This window comes from Nestor notabilis, unplaced genomic scaffold (assembly GCF_000696875.1).
Source record: "Nestor notabilis isolate BGI_N333 unplaced genomic scaffold, ASM69687v1 scaffold797, whole genome shotgun sequence".
In the NCBI taxonomy this organism is placed as follows: Eukaryota; Metazoa; Chordata; class Aves; order Psittaciformes; family Psittacidae; genus Nestor; species Nestor notabilis.
In genome coordinates, this window is record NW_009935864.1 from 23786 (window position 1) to 40574 (window position 16789).

Consider the following 16789-nt stretch of genomic DNA (forward strand, 5'->3'; position numbering starts at 1 on the left):
GAAAGAGTAGCCCCACCTCTTGGGTTACAAGTGTGAAATAAGCTTATTGTTTACATGATCTTTTCCATGCCACTGTGAGAACAAAGTCATTTACCTCCTTAGTAAGCTCACTGTTTTCATAAATGTGCCTGATCTCTTCACTGCTGTAGTCTGTGGATGTCTCTGCACTGGTAGAGCTGTAGGACGTTAGCTGTGGGTATCTCCGGTAATAATGGCTGTAGCCAGTCGTGTCACTTTCATACATGGGGTTGTATTTAACTGCATTCTCAACAGATGAGAGGCTGTCACCCTGCCTGGGGGAGCAAGAAACAAACTGTGATCTCTGCAGACTGGAAGGGCAGCAGACAGATTAAGGAATCCTGGCATATGGAAGCGCCTGTACATCCTGTTCTTGTGGCAGATGTGTTTTAAAATATTAGATGGTGTCACTTACCCCTGTGAGTCCTCGGTGTCACTCTTTGTGTACTGGTCTCGAAGGGTCCTGGCCAAGAAGAAGATGACAGCAGATGCCACAAGAAGGAATCCTGCCACAGAAGCAATTGCAATACCCACAACCAGTGGCTCAGACACATATTCTTCACAGTGCTCCCCTCTGTACCACCAGTTCTCTCCCACACGACACCTGCAACAAAGAAACACGGGGAAATTAAACATCAGCAAAAGCTTTAGTTAATGTAAACGTATTTAATTTCCTGTATGATGTGCCCTCAGTTAAGGCATCTCAGTAAATACCTCTGTGTGTTCAAGCACCACTGTTCTTTTATTACTGTGAACAGCCTTTTTCATATAGAATGATAGTTTGGGTTAGTGGGGACCTTTGAATGTTATCTAGGCTAGCACCCCTGCAACAGGCAGGGCTATCTTCAGCTAGGTCAGGCTGCCTTGAATGTTGCCAGGGATGGGATGTCTACTCCTCTCCAGGCAACCTGATAAGAGTGTTTCATCACCCTTGTAAAAAAGTTCTTCCTTTTATCTAGTCTGAATCTATGCTCTTTTGATTTAAAACCATTACCCCTTGTCCTATTCCAACAAGCCCTGCTAAAAAGTTTGTCCCCACCTTTCTTCTAAGCCCCTTTAGGTACTGGAAGGCTGCTCTAAGGTCTCCTGGGAGCATTCTCCAGGCTGAACAACCCCAACTATTGAATTGAGTGAAGACAGGTAAAATAATAAAAGGATACTGCATTTGTGATGGAAGAAGCCTGTGTGGTTTTTGCAATTTAGAGTGGTTTGTGATGTGTTAAAACTAGAAGGTGTTTAGCCTAAGTAAAAAGTTAGGCCTTGGTTGAGCCTTGCACATAACACATGGAACACTGTAAAGGTAGAAGGCAAGTTGTCTTAATCATCTTGTAAGGTAAATACAAATGAAGGTGTGTTAAACAAGCAGAATGTTTATAGTGTCGTGAACTCCACAATGGTTAGTTAAATAAAAACAGAAAATAAATTACTAGAAAGAAGTGTGTGTCCAAGATTGTATCTTTGGAATGGTTGCCCAAGACAGCATTCAGTATTTGTACCTGCCTCTAGTTCTGAACATGAGAACCTTAATACTGACTTTAAATATACCATTAAAAGCATATTTGCATTATAGAATTATAGAATGGTTAGGGGTGGAAAGGACCTTAAGATCATCTAGTTCCAACCGCCTGCCATGGGCAGGGACACCTCACTCTAGACCATGTCGCCCAAGGCTCTGTCCAACCTGGCCTTGAACACTGCCAGGGATGGAGCATTTACCACCTCTTTGGGCAGCCTGTTCAGTGCCTCACCACCCTCACAGTAAAGAACTTCTTATATCTAACCTGAACTTCCCCTGTTTTAGTTTAAACCCATTACCTTTTGTCCTATCGCTACAGTCCCTGATGAAGAGCCCCTCTCCAGCATGTTTTCTATAAAAACTCAAGGAATTGTAAGGTGTACTCAGTATTTCAGGCAATTAACCTTATTAGTAAGAAACATCAGTAAATTAAGTATCTGAAACACATGTATAAGTATCCAAAAACGTAAGTATCCAAAATAGTTCCTGGAAGTAGTAAGCAAAACTTTAAATTTTTCAAAAAGTTCTTAATAAATACTGGCTGGAGTATGCTTGAGTTCAGATACTTACCTGCTTGTCATTAACACTACTTTACAAATATTATACAATTTATAATACATCTGGGATAGCATCTGTTGATCTGTTTAAAAGTAAAACTTTGAAACAGGGTTCTGCAATCTTCTTATGAATCACACATAATTTTTCCCAAATGGCCATTGATTTATGACGTTTTCCTAACCAAGAACACTATTTTTAATATATTTATGCTGTATGTATATGTCTTCCAGATAACAAGTAAGTTCTGTGATGGAATTAACTCTCATATATTTTGACGTTATCTAACAGTTTGCTACTTGAGAAAACCTCTGGAGATTAATTTTGTCCCAAAGGTCAACGAGGGTGATTTGAATAGCTGAGTATATTCCATTAATACTGTTTTTCCTAGTTGTTTTTATTTCCTGATATTTATTTTCTATTAATGTGGTAATGTCTCACTTCTGATATATACATGTATATATGAATATATACATAACATTAATAGTGGGACCTCCACTCAGCAGCATAACATGAATGATAATCCTTATCATTTCACTTATTACACATAATCTTAGGGTATTTTGCATAAATCTTATAAAACGCTACAAGAGAGGAGACAGCAAGGACTTTTCATATAGGCAGCACATGCTTCAAGCAGCAGGATGACCTACCTGCAGATCGCCCCTTGCCCAGGGCTTATGTCACACTTCCCATCATTCAAGCAGAAGTTTGGCTGCAGATCACAAATGCTGTTGCATGGCAGCCCATCGATGCTCAGGTAGCCAGGATTGCAGACACACTCAGCTTCCCCGCTCCAGCGATTTACTAAACATTCAGAGAACTCATTGCAGGCCTGGAACTTGCAGGGATCAGCTTGTTCACCTGAGAGCAGAAAATACTAATGATAGAGGAGAAGCTTAACTGAGGCAAAACACTGGCTGGCTGCTGCCATTTTCTGTAATGGTCTCTCTGTTAAAATAATCCCCCAAAATCAAGCATGTGTCCTTCCTGAAAAATAGAAGGTTCTGCTAAGGTGAACAAGAACTAGGATGCATTCCTCTATCTGCACATTGCAGGTCTGTGGCATGGCTAAGACCATCCACAAAGCCAATTGAAAAAGCAAATATAAAGTGTTCTTTTTCTTACTGGAATGTGTAGTATCTCAGATGTTCTCTGCCTGCTGTAAACTATATTTTGCAAATGAGTAAAACACAGCTATCGCCAGTATTTCTTGTTACAGAAAACCTAGGCAGCGTATGGGAAAAGGGCAAAGGGACTTCAGGCACTCACCACCTCTTGTGCTGGGATTTACCTTTTGGTCTGCAAGGAACACAAGCTTGTAACATCTGAGGTACCTCACCTGGACCAGGCATAAGAGGCTGGCATACAGTTAATGATCACTTTTGGAAGATTTGTCATGCTAATTAGAGTATCTGTATGAGAGAGCTACCTCAGAACAGCTACCAACTGCCAACAAGTGAGCACTGCTATTTTTCTCTAACCTTAAAACAGGAAATATTTCTGAGTTGCCTGTATGGTAAACCACTGGTTAACTTGGAAAGGGGAGGAACTTTCTCCCTTTGTCAGAGGAGGGAAATAAGAGGGCCTGTAACTTTTTAGTACAACCAAGGCCTTGCCACAACAGTGAGGCAGCAGCTGCTGCCTGTGCCGATGCCCACCCGGCAGCTAAACTGGCTACCACCTGCAGGAATAACCACATGGAGTAAGATCAAACTACGTTTGACCTTACTGAAACTAAGTACAAGAGAGATGGACACCACTGTTCTTGCTGAGTAGCCTTCCCTCTTGCTCCCCAGTGAAAGTGCAACAGCATTATGCGGAGTATTACATCAGCCAACTTTGGTCCCATATTTCTATGTGAGCCCTATACAGTTTGCTTAGTCTGGGTCCCACTTTGATTTTCATCTCTACAGTCCCTTAACATATGTTTATTTGTCTGTCTGTCTGAATTCTATCTTTCTAAAGCCCAGCCTGTGAAAAGCAACTGGGCTGTGTCTGAACTGATGCGATCCTTTTAAGTCCTTAAAGCTGAAGTTGCTCTAAATCCCTTGCAGTAAAACACATTTCCCTGCCATCTTTACCTGATTCCACATCCAGGGAGTATTTATCGATGGCCAGGTTCATGGTGTGATACGCAGTGTTGCAGAAGTCTTCCAGGATCATGTACACAGCGTTGGTGACATTCCGAGGCACAGGTTTGGCAAATTTCATTCGACTGTTCACCACAATGCTGCCATTTCTGAAGTTGAGGATTTCCAGATTCTGGAAGCCCGTCAGATTTGACTGGAGGTAGGGCACCAGCTGTAATACAGGGGACACAACAGAAAAGCTCATTCTTTGAATCTCTACTCAAGCCAGTTGCACTGGCATTGTGTCGGACAGCAGGAGCCTGAAGTATTTTATCCAAATCCTACAGCAAGGGCATTAACACTTTACCCAGTTGAGGCCCGTGCTGGCAGTCTGCCAGGAGCCCAAGTACTTCAAGCAGTTCTTAAGAGTATCCCAGTTTGCAGGCAGCTTCTAAAAAAACTACAGTTCAGAAATACAGTTCTTGGGATGTACATAATGCTCTCTCTTGACCAAAGCACGGGGCACAGGGTGTTTCCTTCACACAAGTCTCCCTGCATCTCCTGCAACAATAATGTTAAGTCAGGAGAGGGGAATTTCCTGGTTAAAATTTGACAATTTTTGCTGTATAACCCCTGTGGGGCTTTGCTAGCCATCAGCCAATTTAGGAAACTGCGAGTTCCCTGAACTTGACACGCTTTAGAGATGGGCCAGTGCAAACCTGATGAAGTTCAAGACCAAGTGCAAGGCCCTGGACGTAGGTCAGGACAATCCCAAGCACAGCTACAGGCTGGGTGGAGAATGGATTGAGAGCAGCCTTGAGGAGAAGGACTTGGGGTTGTTGGTACATGAGAAGCTCAACATGAGCTGGCTTCAGTGTGCACTCACAATTCAGAAACCAACCGTATCCTGGGCTGTGTCTAAAGGATCGTGGACAGCAGGTCAAGGGAGGAGCCCCTCCACTCCACTCTGGTGAGACCTCACCTGCAGTCCTGCTCTGGGGCCCCAGCACAAGAGGGATGTGGAGCTCCTCAAGTGAGTTCAGAGGAGGCCACAAAGATGATCAGAGGGCTGCAGCACCTCTTCTGTGGAGACAGCCAGAGAGAACTGGGGTTTTTTTGCCTGCAGAAGAGAAGGCTCTGGGAAGACCTTATAGCAGCATTCCAGAACCTACAGGGGGCCTTATGAGAAAGCTGCAGAGGCACTTTTTCTAAGGGTGAAAGGAAAAAGGCAAATGGAAAGTTACAGGACAAGGGGGGGTGGCTTTAAGCTGATAGACGATTGATTCAGATTAGACATCAGGAAGAAATTCTTCACTATGAGGGTGGTGAGGCGCTGGCACAGGTTGCTCAGAGAAGTTGTGACTGACTCATCCCTGGCTGTGTTCAAGGCCAGGCTGGACGGAGCTTTGAGCAACCTGGTTTAATGGAAGGTATCCCTGCTTGTGCCAAGGGGACTTAAAACTAGATGATTTTTAAGGTCCCTTCCAATCCATTCTATGATTATATGGTAACTACTTCTTATTTAGGATGGGTTGAATGTGTTACAGGAAAATTACCTCATCGCAGCCCCGATTTATTTACTTTTCTCTCCCTGTAGACTGAATACAGAACACTCACGAAGCAAGTAAGGGGAGCATTGTAATGACTTCAACTATACTGCTGCATTTATTGACACCAGCAGAACATGTGGCCCACAGTGCTAAGAAGTTACACTTTACAGAAACTACCAACTGAAAGACAAACAACACACCCCAGCCCACTGCCCATTTCCAGGCCCATTTTCCCATGGACACAGACAGTATCTCTAAACACCAGTCTTGAGTTGCTCTCTGCAAAAGAGAGCCAACAAACTATTATTTACCAGCGTTTCTGTTCTATCTGGTAATGGGCATTTGGGATAGAAGTGACTCTTACCAGTTCCAAGAATCGCTGCTCCAACGCTTTATATTCAGGGGAGTTTTTATTGAACAGGTCCTCTGAGAACATCATGTTGGTAACCCGGAGACTGAAAAACACCACGAGAGCTCGTGAGGGGACAGGAGTACTATAGCCATTTTCATGTGTGGCCCAAGCCACACTGGCCATCTCTGTGGACTGGACATGAGTTGTTAGCTCCACATGACTTTCAGTCATGCTCCTTCCCTCCTCAGTCAGCTCAGGAGAAAAGTGGACAGGGCTCACATGATCCAGGTCTACTGAAACATCCAGGACTCTTGTAGTTTCATCTCCCAGCTTTTTTGAGGTAGCCACAGATGATGACGCAGTGAATCCCACAGGAGGGAGATGGGAGGGAAGCTCAACAGTGCTGCTTGTTGCACTCGCCGTTACGTAAGGGTTCATAACAGTGCTGAAGCCCATGGAAACATGTGCATCGTGGTCTGTGCCACCCTGTCCAGCAAAGCCCTCTAGAACAGTGGTGTGATCTATTACAGAAGGAACTGCAGTCGCAGCTTGAGTGACAGGTGGCATTGCTGACTGCACTGTCTGATCTAATGAGTTTTCTACTGCTCTGTCAGTAGGCCAAACATCAGCAGGTTTCTTCACTGCTGACTCAGTAGTGTCTTGGCCTGCCAGTGATGAATCTAGGGTTTGCTGCTCTTCTGTGGAAGCATCATTGTCTTCCACGGAAACATCAGGGTTTACCATGGAAAAAGTTGCAGTCAGAATAGTTTCTGAGGAGCTTGTGTCCCAGTGGCCTACTGTAGCAGTTTCAGTTACATGTGACTGCTCCACTGTGAGTAGTTCTGTCACTGTCTTGTCTTCATTTTGGTGTTCAACTGTTTCAGAAATGATGTTCTTACCTATACTGGACTGTTCCTGCTCCTCCATACTGACAGTCCTTGTAGATGCAAGGAGAGTATCTTCCACAGACAGAGCTGTATTGTGTGGTGAGACAGGGGCCTCTTTAGTTGGCATGTCAACAAAGGAATGGTCCACTGAAGGCTCCAAAACCAAGGATGGTGTAACAAAAGAATCGTACATGCTCAATGTTTGTGTCTGTGTAGATGGTTCCACCGGTGATGGCTCTTCTGTCTGTAACAGAGGTACCTGCTGAGTTGTAGTCTCAGGAAAGACAAATATTTCAGATTCATCAAGGAAATCTTCTTTTAGATTGCCCATACCTTCATTCTCCTCTCTGGAAGGATCCTCTTCTAATTTATTCCTGGAGTTAAGAATATAGTCTAAGATCATGCCTTCAGGAATACCATCAGTTCTAATTAGCAAAGAATCATTGTCATCTTCAAGCCAGTTGTCAGCACCAGGGTAGAAAACTGGTTCCAGTGTTGCATCTTCCCAAGGCCAAATACTTGATTCTGTTTCTTTTCCTGAACCATCAAAAGCTGAACCAGACCCATCATCATATATAACTCTATCTCCAAGATATATATCAGTTCCATCTTCCATAGGGTGGTGTTCTAAGGGAAAAGGAATTTCTTCCACGGGCTCGTGCAACACAGAGTCTGCACTGTTACTGTCTGCAGGACTACCTTGAGTTAATTCTTCTTTCTCAGCAGATTCTGTTTCTTTAATACCAGTCTCTATGACTGAAGAAGAGGCCACGGTTGGTGCAGAAAGCAGAGGAACTGCATAATCATCTGTAGACGGAGGTTCTTCAGGCACGAGGTGAGGAGGACTCAAAGGCAAAAGGTTTTCAGATAGACCAGTATCTTCAAACCATAAAAATAAAAATAAGTTTCCAATTAGTTGTACTTTATGATAAAAAGTGTCAAATTACATTCATTTTACTGTTTGCACATCTGTATTCAACATGTTTCTGCCCATAGCAGGGGGGTTGGCCCTAGATGATCTTAAGGTCCTTTATTCTGTGATACATCCCAGCCTTTGTATGCCAAACTCAGAAGGACCCCGGTGGCCTCTCCCACTTTTCATTCAGACATTCTGTGGGCCAAGTGAAGAGATAAGAAGATACTTCTGTATTAAATTAAATTAAACAAGTATCATGTGGGTACCATTTCCTGAAGGGATAAACAGCATTATTAGCTGTTGCAAACGTTTTACCTTAGCTTATTACTCTTGGACACATGCACACAGGAAAGGTAAAAACTATCAGGGAAAGACATCCAATTTTTTAGACCTTTCTGAGAAGTAATTCTGGTGAACTATACCTTTGGTGAGTATCAGAAAACACTGACATCCAAGTTTAAGCTTCAGTCAATAGCATTAACTTACCATCTAAAGAATTGGAGACTGAAAGCCATTCCAGAGAGTCCACAGAATCACTTCCTAACTCTGGTGCAGTGACCAAATCAGGAGTTGGATTTGCATCGTCTAAATTCAGCCCGTCAGGCAAAGAAATGACGTCAGTCTCTGAGGAGAGTGGAGCTTCAGGTGCCAAACTGGCCTCAGAGTCCGGATTTCCTGGTCTTGGCCGGATTTCACTGTCAATGGACTGTTCACTATCTGAAGTAGAATCTGGTTTGGTGAGATCAAAGGGCAAGGTATTGCTGACAGTTGATTCATCTGCTGAAGGGCGTTCAGCTAAAAAGGTGCTGTCCTGGAACATAAACCCACTATTAATATTTCCACTATTACAGAGAAAGCATTGGCTGGCTGTGTTGGGCTGAACACATAGAGGTGTTAAGAGCAACCAACAGCAAAATCTGGTACTACTGCCTCTGTGATAAAGTAAGGGACAGCAGCAGGAGGGCCTAAACCGGGAGGATTGGAAAATATACACCCTTAGCTAATCATGTGCAATGTACATATAAAATGCACATCCTTGTGACATGCATTTCATGTCCAGTCATGTCCACTAAAAAGGGAAAGAAGCCATTTGGATTGTTTGGAGTGCAGCTTCCCTTAAGGTACTAAGAGATTTACTGTCTACACCCAGCCCATCTCCTTTCCTTTACTGAGAAAATGGATCTGTCTGGTTCTAAATTAACCAAAGATAAATGCCTGCCTTCCTAAAGCATGAAAAGCTCTTAACAGCTATTATTCATCAGCTGCATAATCAATATAGTAATTACTATAGCTATTATGACACAAAACAGTGCAGGAACTGAACATGAATGTATGCATTCATGTTCATTCAAAATCATGGTCATTTATTGTTATCTTTTAGTATGTGGGCATGAGAACCCAGGAGGGAAACAAAGCCCATAATGTAAAGAAGAGCATTTAGAACCTGGAATAACTTTAGTCTTGAAGCCAAGATGCCTGTACAGGAAAATGAATCATCTGTGAGCAGTAATTATGAACAACAAAGAACATGCACCATGATGTTGTGAATTGTTTGAAATGTGAAAAAAGAATTAGTTTGTAAATGTTCAGTTTGCACACCATTTACTTACTACTCCATACCCCAATCACTATTTGGTTTACAGTTAGAATACTTGGCACATTTCATCTTTGAATATCAATCTGTGTCTCATGAGGGAATTATATTGAGAAAAAACAGTGAAGAGATTAAGTTATTTGGTTAAGGCTACAAAAGCAAGCTGACAGCCTAAAACTGAGGCATTAGTGTTTCACGTGGGTACCTGCCCATGTATCAGTGCTGTACAGTAGTTCTGATGTGGACAAAAAAAGTCACTTGGGGTATGAAAAAAGAAGCAGCAATTTACTAACAACCAGTTGCTGATGGTGACTAGTTCAGTGGGCAGTGGATACAGGTTTCTGTAATACTTACTGCAGTTCAGAACCATTGTAACCATTTCTGGAGCTCACCATTCCTGTCTAAGCTCTTTCCTTTACTTGACCAGCATGAATAACACAAAGAGTCCAAATACTTTTCAATTTGAAATTTTACTCCTGGTTGAAACCTGGGTGAATCAAACTTTCAGCTTCATTGAAACTGCATTTGAATGCTTTGGGAACAAGCCAGTTCAGATCTCTTTCTTAAATTATTTGTCTACCTGTATTGATCACGTTTTTATAGCTGTTATTATACCACCAGTGACTTCTCACATTTTTTAATTTATATGGTAACAATCAGTTGAAAAGTATATATGCACCATATAGACATGTGCTCCAGCAATTACCTTTTCTTGGCAAAACTGACCACTATAAATTAAGCTCTAAAAAAAGTTACTGTGCAAAATTAGAAACAAATTACACATATAAATTCCATAAAGAATGAATAAGGACGAGCAGCAATAGCTTCTCAATACTTCTTTTTTCATGTGAGCATTTAGATGCCAGGGATTGCACTTCATCATTTATTTGAATGTGGATAGATGTTCCTATGACAACTAGCATTATTCAAAGGTTCTTGTTACAGTGCAATATATTATATTAACAAGTTTAATATCACATTGGCAAGCTCTGGTTTTTGCTAATGTCTTTTGAAAGCCTTACAAATATGACAGATGACTGCAAACACAGAACCCCCTCCCTGATTTTCCATTTTCTGCTGCCAGAAAGGCATTGTATTCAGCAAGCCAGAGCATTCTACCTGTTACAGCTCGACAGAAATAACAATAAAATACGGATTTCAAAACTAGACTTGGTTTTTCCTCACTTTTTAAGAGAGCTGTAAAACTCTAAGAAAAGAATTGATGATTAGTTGGTTCCATCTGCTAGCAATTAGATGGTGAAGTCATGACAGCCCCACATCATGTCACAAGTAATACAAGTGTGATAACACAAATCCATTTATTCTCAAATCAGCTAAGAAAAATAGCAGTAAATTTCTTTTTCAGACATGACAGTTCTACTTAACAGTATCTACTTGAACCGTAAAGGTTTGACATCTCTGGAAGTAACTGCCTAATCATTTCAGCCTTGTTTAATCATGTTTATGATTTTCTTAAATTTATCTAAAATTTACTTCCCAAATTATCTGTGTATTGCAGATTGCACACAGCAGGTTTTTTGATATCTTCTACATAATCAAGAGTTTTTGTCTGAAGACACAATGACATTATTATTCATAGTCCATGATTAGAAAACAGAAATTTCTTGTACATACTATTCCCTAAAACTGGTTTAATATTTATTATTGCAAAGCTAACTCTACTCTAAAATCTTCTTGCCTGCACATTTGTCAGAGTATCCACTGATAGAATGTGTCTTACTAAAATAAACATCTGCAACATTTCAATCTAGCTAGATAGCTCTATATAAGAGAAAAGCCCTGTCCTCAAAGTTAACCTAAATTCATCTTTATCCACACCATGTTTAAGCCATTTATGGCAAATCCATATGAATTTGCATTTTAGACATCAGTGATTAGCTTTTAAAACTTAGGGAATACTGGCATGAAATTAAGGATATTATATCTGCAACCATTCTAACAAGAATATTTGGGTTCTGTGAAATGACTGTGAATTTTGCTTCCACAAAGATTTCAGAAGTTGACCTGAAATCAAACGTGTCACAACATTATCTCATAATAAACTGTGTAAAAATCTACCATCAAGCATAGGTGGACCTGGATTTTTTGGCACCAGTTGAGCTCTTGGAAGTGATACATGTATTACACAAGAGAGTGCAGAACAGAAACCTGCTGGATAAACCCTTAAGCCCAGACAATGCTCTACCATTCAGCAGTTCTAGCTATTGGCAGAACAAATTGACTTGATCTCAGTTTCACTGGCACCTGACTTGGTATCTTTGCTTCAAGTCCCTCTGCATTGTGCAGATATGCTCAGGCATACTAAGTCTCCTGTCCAGTGGAGAACTCCAGTCTATGTTCTGGGTTGTTCCAGAGGTAATCAGAGGAGATAATTACAAATTCAAGGGGAGATGAAAGAAACCACTGCCTAGTACTTTTCTGTGTTTCCTTTGCTGATGTTATGGGAACGGAGATCATTTTAGAACTGAACTGAGAATTTTCTGTGACAGCAATACAGTAAGAAAAGGAGCACATGACACTTAACATTTTATCTCTTCTAAAAGTCAGCTTTAGTGCTTACGTCTATTTCTCGCTTTCCAAAGAAAGGTAGTGTTGTGGGAAGAATCATGTCTTTAGAGCAATTTACAGTCCAAATATAAGAAGCAAGGCCTGCTCTACAGCTGGGAACACAGTACTGTCATGTAATATAAGATGCTAACAGAAAACTGTTGTGCAACAGATAGCAAATTATCAGATGAGAGATTTCACCAGAGGTTTTACTCCAGTATAAGGTGTGCTTTCATTACCATGTATTCTGCATGAACAACAGGATAGAGAAACTCTGGGTGCTGACTGTAGTTCCGCCTTGCTGAGTTCACTTGTTCAAATGTGTCCAAAGGCCACTCCTCAGAACCATACTTACATCGAACTCTGGGCGCTCCAGCACAACGGAATGCTCAGTAATCCAGGATGGGTCTTCTGGTAGAGGGTGTAGTATTTCTTTCACTGTGGAAATAAAAATACTTGGGATATAAAGGCTGCAGTAACAGCGTGAGGAAGCTGTTTTGGAAGACTAACTGAAAAACCTTCCCCCATCTTAGATTCATGAGTAAAATCTTTTCAAACTGTTTTCTAGTGAGATTTCATTTCTGGAAATGCCCCCAGCTCACTAACAGGAAGTACAGAGTAGTTATGAGAACATAAGGGTGAACAGCACCCCTCCATCACCCCTAGCAGGATTGGTGAGTATTCAACAGTAAACCAAGTATTTCCTTGTGCTGCTCAAGGCTACTAAGCTGAAGGTCATCTTGGTGCAACATGCATCATGTGAACCACATTTCCCCTTCTATTCCTGTTAATTTTTTGGAAGCACTACTGAAATTTCATACCACAAAATTCAGCGTCAAAGGAAAAAAAGCTAATCTAATGGAATAAGAATTAAATACCCCTGCCAGTGACTTGCCCTGGTTAAGATCAGAACAAAACAAGCTGCAACACAGTTGTTTTTATTGCTTCTTTTTAATTATTCAGAGGGCAGCTGCATAATTCACTCATCTGAGATTTATTTTATAAAAATTCAGATGTGTGGCCCACCAATGCATCATAAATAATACAAACCATTAGTAAGCTGGAGAGAGTGAGGGTCTAAAGACAAGGAAGTATTCCCAAGCAAGGCATTTTTCTGGAGGATTTCAGCAATATAATCTTGGAAATCACTGATGGTGTACACAACTGTTGGATTATCCTCTATGTCCATAAAGGAGTTATCCTCCACCTTGTTGGAATGAAGGTTAATCAGGTCCCAGGTGGCGTTGCTGATGGCTTTTCCATCAAACGTAACAGCAAAGTGAACTTCCACCCCACTTCAGTTGTACAAAGAGAAAGAGAACAGATGAGAGATGCAAGGTTTTCCAACGTATAGCAAACACTGATTTTTTTTTCCTAAGACTCTATGTCAGTACCTTTTTTAATATAAAATATATTGCTTTAAAGGATTCTTAATAAAAATTACTTCTTCACACCTGTGTTTGGCTGCTTGTGTTTTCCACCACTGCAAAGTTCTCAAGAAAAGACTACCAGAACCTGACATATGGTCTGGTTCCAGCCCTGTGTTTGTTTCTACTAGTGAATGGTAGACAGAACACAAGCAGACCACAGTGTTGGTTTCTGGAGCATTATTAACGGGCCCACCAGCATGCAGCAGTGTGAGTGATGATTTTAAGATCATGCCAGTGATGGGAATGGGTCTGAGGTATGAAAATAGCCAGGAAAAATAGGCTGTATATAGTAGTAATCTACAGTAGCAAGAGGGAGCCCTGATCACTGTCACTATGCAGTGTCAATCTGCTTGACATCATGTCTTTAATAGCAACAAAATGGTACTTAATACAGCTTATAATTGGGAACATTTTTCTAGACTCATTTGATCATTTATTCTTCAAGTGTTGCATCTGTTTGCAGCTTAGCTCCCCCACTTGCTTAATTTTCTTTTCCTGAGTATGTCTGGATGGTCTTTTCCACATATGCAGTGCAGTGCAGTGTAGGCAGCAATCTGATTTACCACACAGTGGGCAAAAGCGCGAGGGAGTTTTAGAAAATATAACATATTTTGTCTTTACACAGGGCACAGCAAGAAAATGAAGTAATCTATGAAGTGTTAGAAAAATGTGCTCCAAAGACAGGTTTTCCTCATTCCACAGAGCTGGTCTGGATTGTTAAAATAATGGCTCTGTTCAGAGAAGTCTGTACAGCCCCAGCATCAGATACAATGGAGACATAGTCAGCAAACACACTGACTAAAACTAGGAGCCTTCTGGAGTTTTGCTACTGGCTCTGTCATTGAGATGAGCCTACCACAGGCTCACCATGGGCACTCAGTGTCAGCAGAGGAAATAAAAAGGAAGCAGTAGTGAAAAGGCAGAGCGAAGATGGTATATAGTATGCTCCTCAAAAGTAACCTTTAGATCTAATACAACTGTGCTGTCAGTTGCAGTTAATAATTCCTAACTAATAACTGTGACACCATCATCTGTCTGGAAAAGGCTAAAACATCTGGCGCTTGGAACACAGCCTTTGTGAATAGTTGCATGCATCTTAGCCTGCAGTAGAGTAGTAGAGGATGGCTTTAAGTTGCTATTGTTTGTGAAGACATTTGTGTCTTCTAACCTATGTTCTAAAATTAAAATGTTCATTCTTTGTAACCTGTGTGTGGAAAACAGTTATGCCTTTGCAGAGAAACACACAAAACAATACATCTGGTAAGTTATAGGCTGCAGTTCATTTTCTGTCCTGTGAATTTTTAAAATCCTAAAGGAGGAAAAATTTTGGATGCTTAACCTGCATACATCTGACAAAAACAAGTCCAGACTGATCCCATTTTCTGTAAGGAATGTTTATAAAGCTACTGCAAAGATGTGTAGTAGCTGATCCAACTGCCTTTCCTGGAGAACCGTGGCTTTCCTATCTACTGTAATTTCTATAACAATAATAATCCAGTATCTAGTCAAGACTTTCCTACAGACTATAAAGACCTTCCTTCAGTCATCGTTAAGCAATTTTGTTCTCTTCACAGAAGACTCCTACACCCAGGTTAGCCCTGTAGCTGACTTGTGTTTAGGAAGATTTTCCCCAAGTATTTTTTTTTGTTGGGTTGGTTTGGGTTTTTTTGTTGGTTGGGGTTTTTTGTGGTTTTTTTTGTTTGTTTGTTTGTTTTTTTGTTTTTAATGATTAGGACTTAACTAAGCAAATTGGGTTAATCCATAATCAAAACAAATCAGTTACTTGCAGTTTCTGGTAGAAGCGCCTCACATCATGTTTATGCTGCATAACTATCTTGCTCTAGAGCCAAATAAACTACAAATCCCCAAACATGTATCCTCCAGCTAAACATGTTTTTTCATCTGTATTGCAACAGTATCTATAAAAAAGTTGTCTTTACCTGTCCTCCTCAGGAGAGCTGAATATAGACACAAAACAAAACACAACAGCAAAACCTGTTAAATCAATGTTACAATTCCCTTTAAGTCTTCTAACTCAAACAAATTTGCTTTGCTGTTCTACAGGGAACGCAAATTTTAAAAAGAACACAGCAAAATAGTTGTAAGTTGAACAATTACTCTGCTGTATACCAAACTGTTGTGCTTTACTGAACTATTTCCTGTTGATCACAAGGAATCAGCAGAGCAGAGCCATCTCAACTTACTGCAAATAATGCAGTTAAATGGCTGTCAGCACCAAGAAAATCAAGGCTCACTAACCCTACCTGAAGGTTTAGTTCACAAACATGGGGTTTTTTGACATGCAGAGCAGAGCACAGAGCTCTAGTACTTTGCAGAAATATAAACCTTTTATTTGTCTTCTCAAATGAACCACGAGCTTGCAGATGTATTAGACTGCAGATACCAGAACAAAAGGTTTTGCTATCTTCCAGGCTGGAAACTGAACACAGCCTAGGGTTCCAACAGTAAAACCATCCTCACCATGGCTGCTCTGTAACCTGCATGTTTACCAGGTAGGATATTACAGCCAGTAAGTTCTAAGAAACACAGCTTACAGTCTCAAAAGAACACACAATTTAGACTAGCTAATAAACAGTCTCATTAGATTCTGAAAGTTATATCCAGGCCATTCAAGAAAAATCAGAACTTGTGATCCAGGTACCCCAAAACTCAGACATTGGATGTTTGACACATAATATGTAGGATGCTCCTTTTCCCTGAATTAAAATGTCATTCCAAAGCACTAACTGATTTGAGGAAACTAGACTTAAAATACATAAAAATGTATTAATAAAGAGAGTTAAAACATTGCATATAATTTGACAGATTATTCATTCACTTATGGTTTGATCAAGGAGAGAAAGATCTTTACATATCTCAAATACCAACTTTCAGAGTCATCCCATATTAACATTAAGAAGTTGGCAAAAAAAATTAAATACACATTTTCCCCAAAAGGTTTCTTTGTTTTTCCTTGTTTAATACTAGGACATGTCAGCAATACTGAAGAAGTATCAGATGCTGATTTTAAATTAGAAAATATCTCTATTAATTTTAGGCTAGAATGTTGAATAAGAATGCCTTGTCTTAAAGTCAATGCAAGCATATCATTGGAGATCCCCTGGTGGATGCCAGGAGCAAAAAAGAGATGATGACATTTACATACAGTTCTGTATTTCTGTTTTGACCTCTGTACAGAGAGGTACCAAATATGAAAGCACTTGTCCTTTGGTTCAGACATCCTAGGAATTCCCACAGACATGCCTGCCATTCTCCCAAGTGTGGTACTAGCACATCACACCATCAGATATGACCAATTTCAATTACCATG

The 16789-nt window shown here is 40.7% G+C and overlaps 1 protein-coding gene across 1 annotated transcript in view; it reads right to left on the reverse strand.

Annotated features, from left to right (window-relative positions):
• IMPG2 (interphotoreceptor matrix proteoglycan 2) overlaps positions 1-16789 on the reverse strand; it is a gene marked incomplete at its 5' end in the record, with an annotated part of 34236 nt that overhangs the window by 2023 nt on the left and 15424 nt on the right. The window contains 9 exons of the mRNA XM_010018019.1: positions 95-293; positions 434-622; positions 2743-2953; positions 4174-4393; positions 6076-7838; positions 8353-8677; positions 12384-12466; positions 13079-13323; positions 15399-15416. Of these exons, the coding sequence (XP_010016321.1) occupies positions 95-293; positions 434-622; positions 2743-2953; positions 4174-4393; positions 6076-7838; positions 8353-8677; positions 12384-12466; positions 13079-13323; positions 15399-15416 (3253 nt within the window). The remainder of the gene's footprint in view (positions 1-94; positions 294-433; positions 623-2742; positions 2954-4173; positions 4394-6075; positions 7839-8352; positions 8678-12383; positions 12467-13078; positions 13324-15398; positions 15417-16789) is intronic.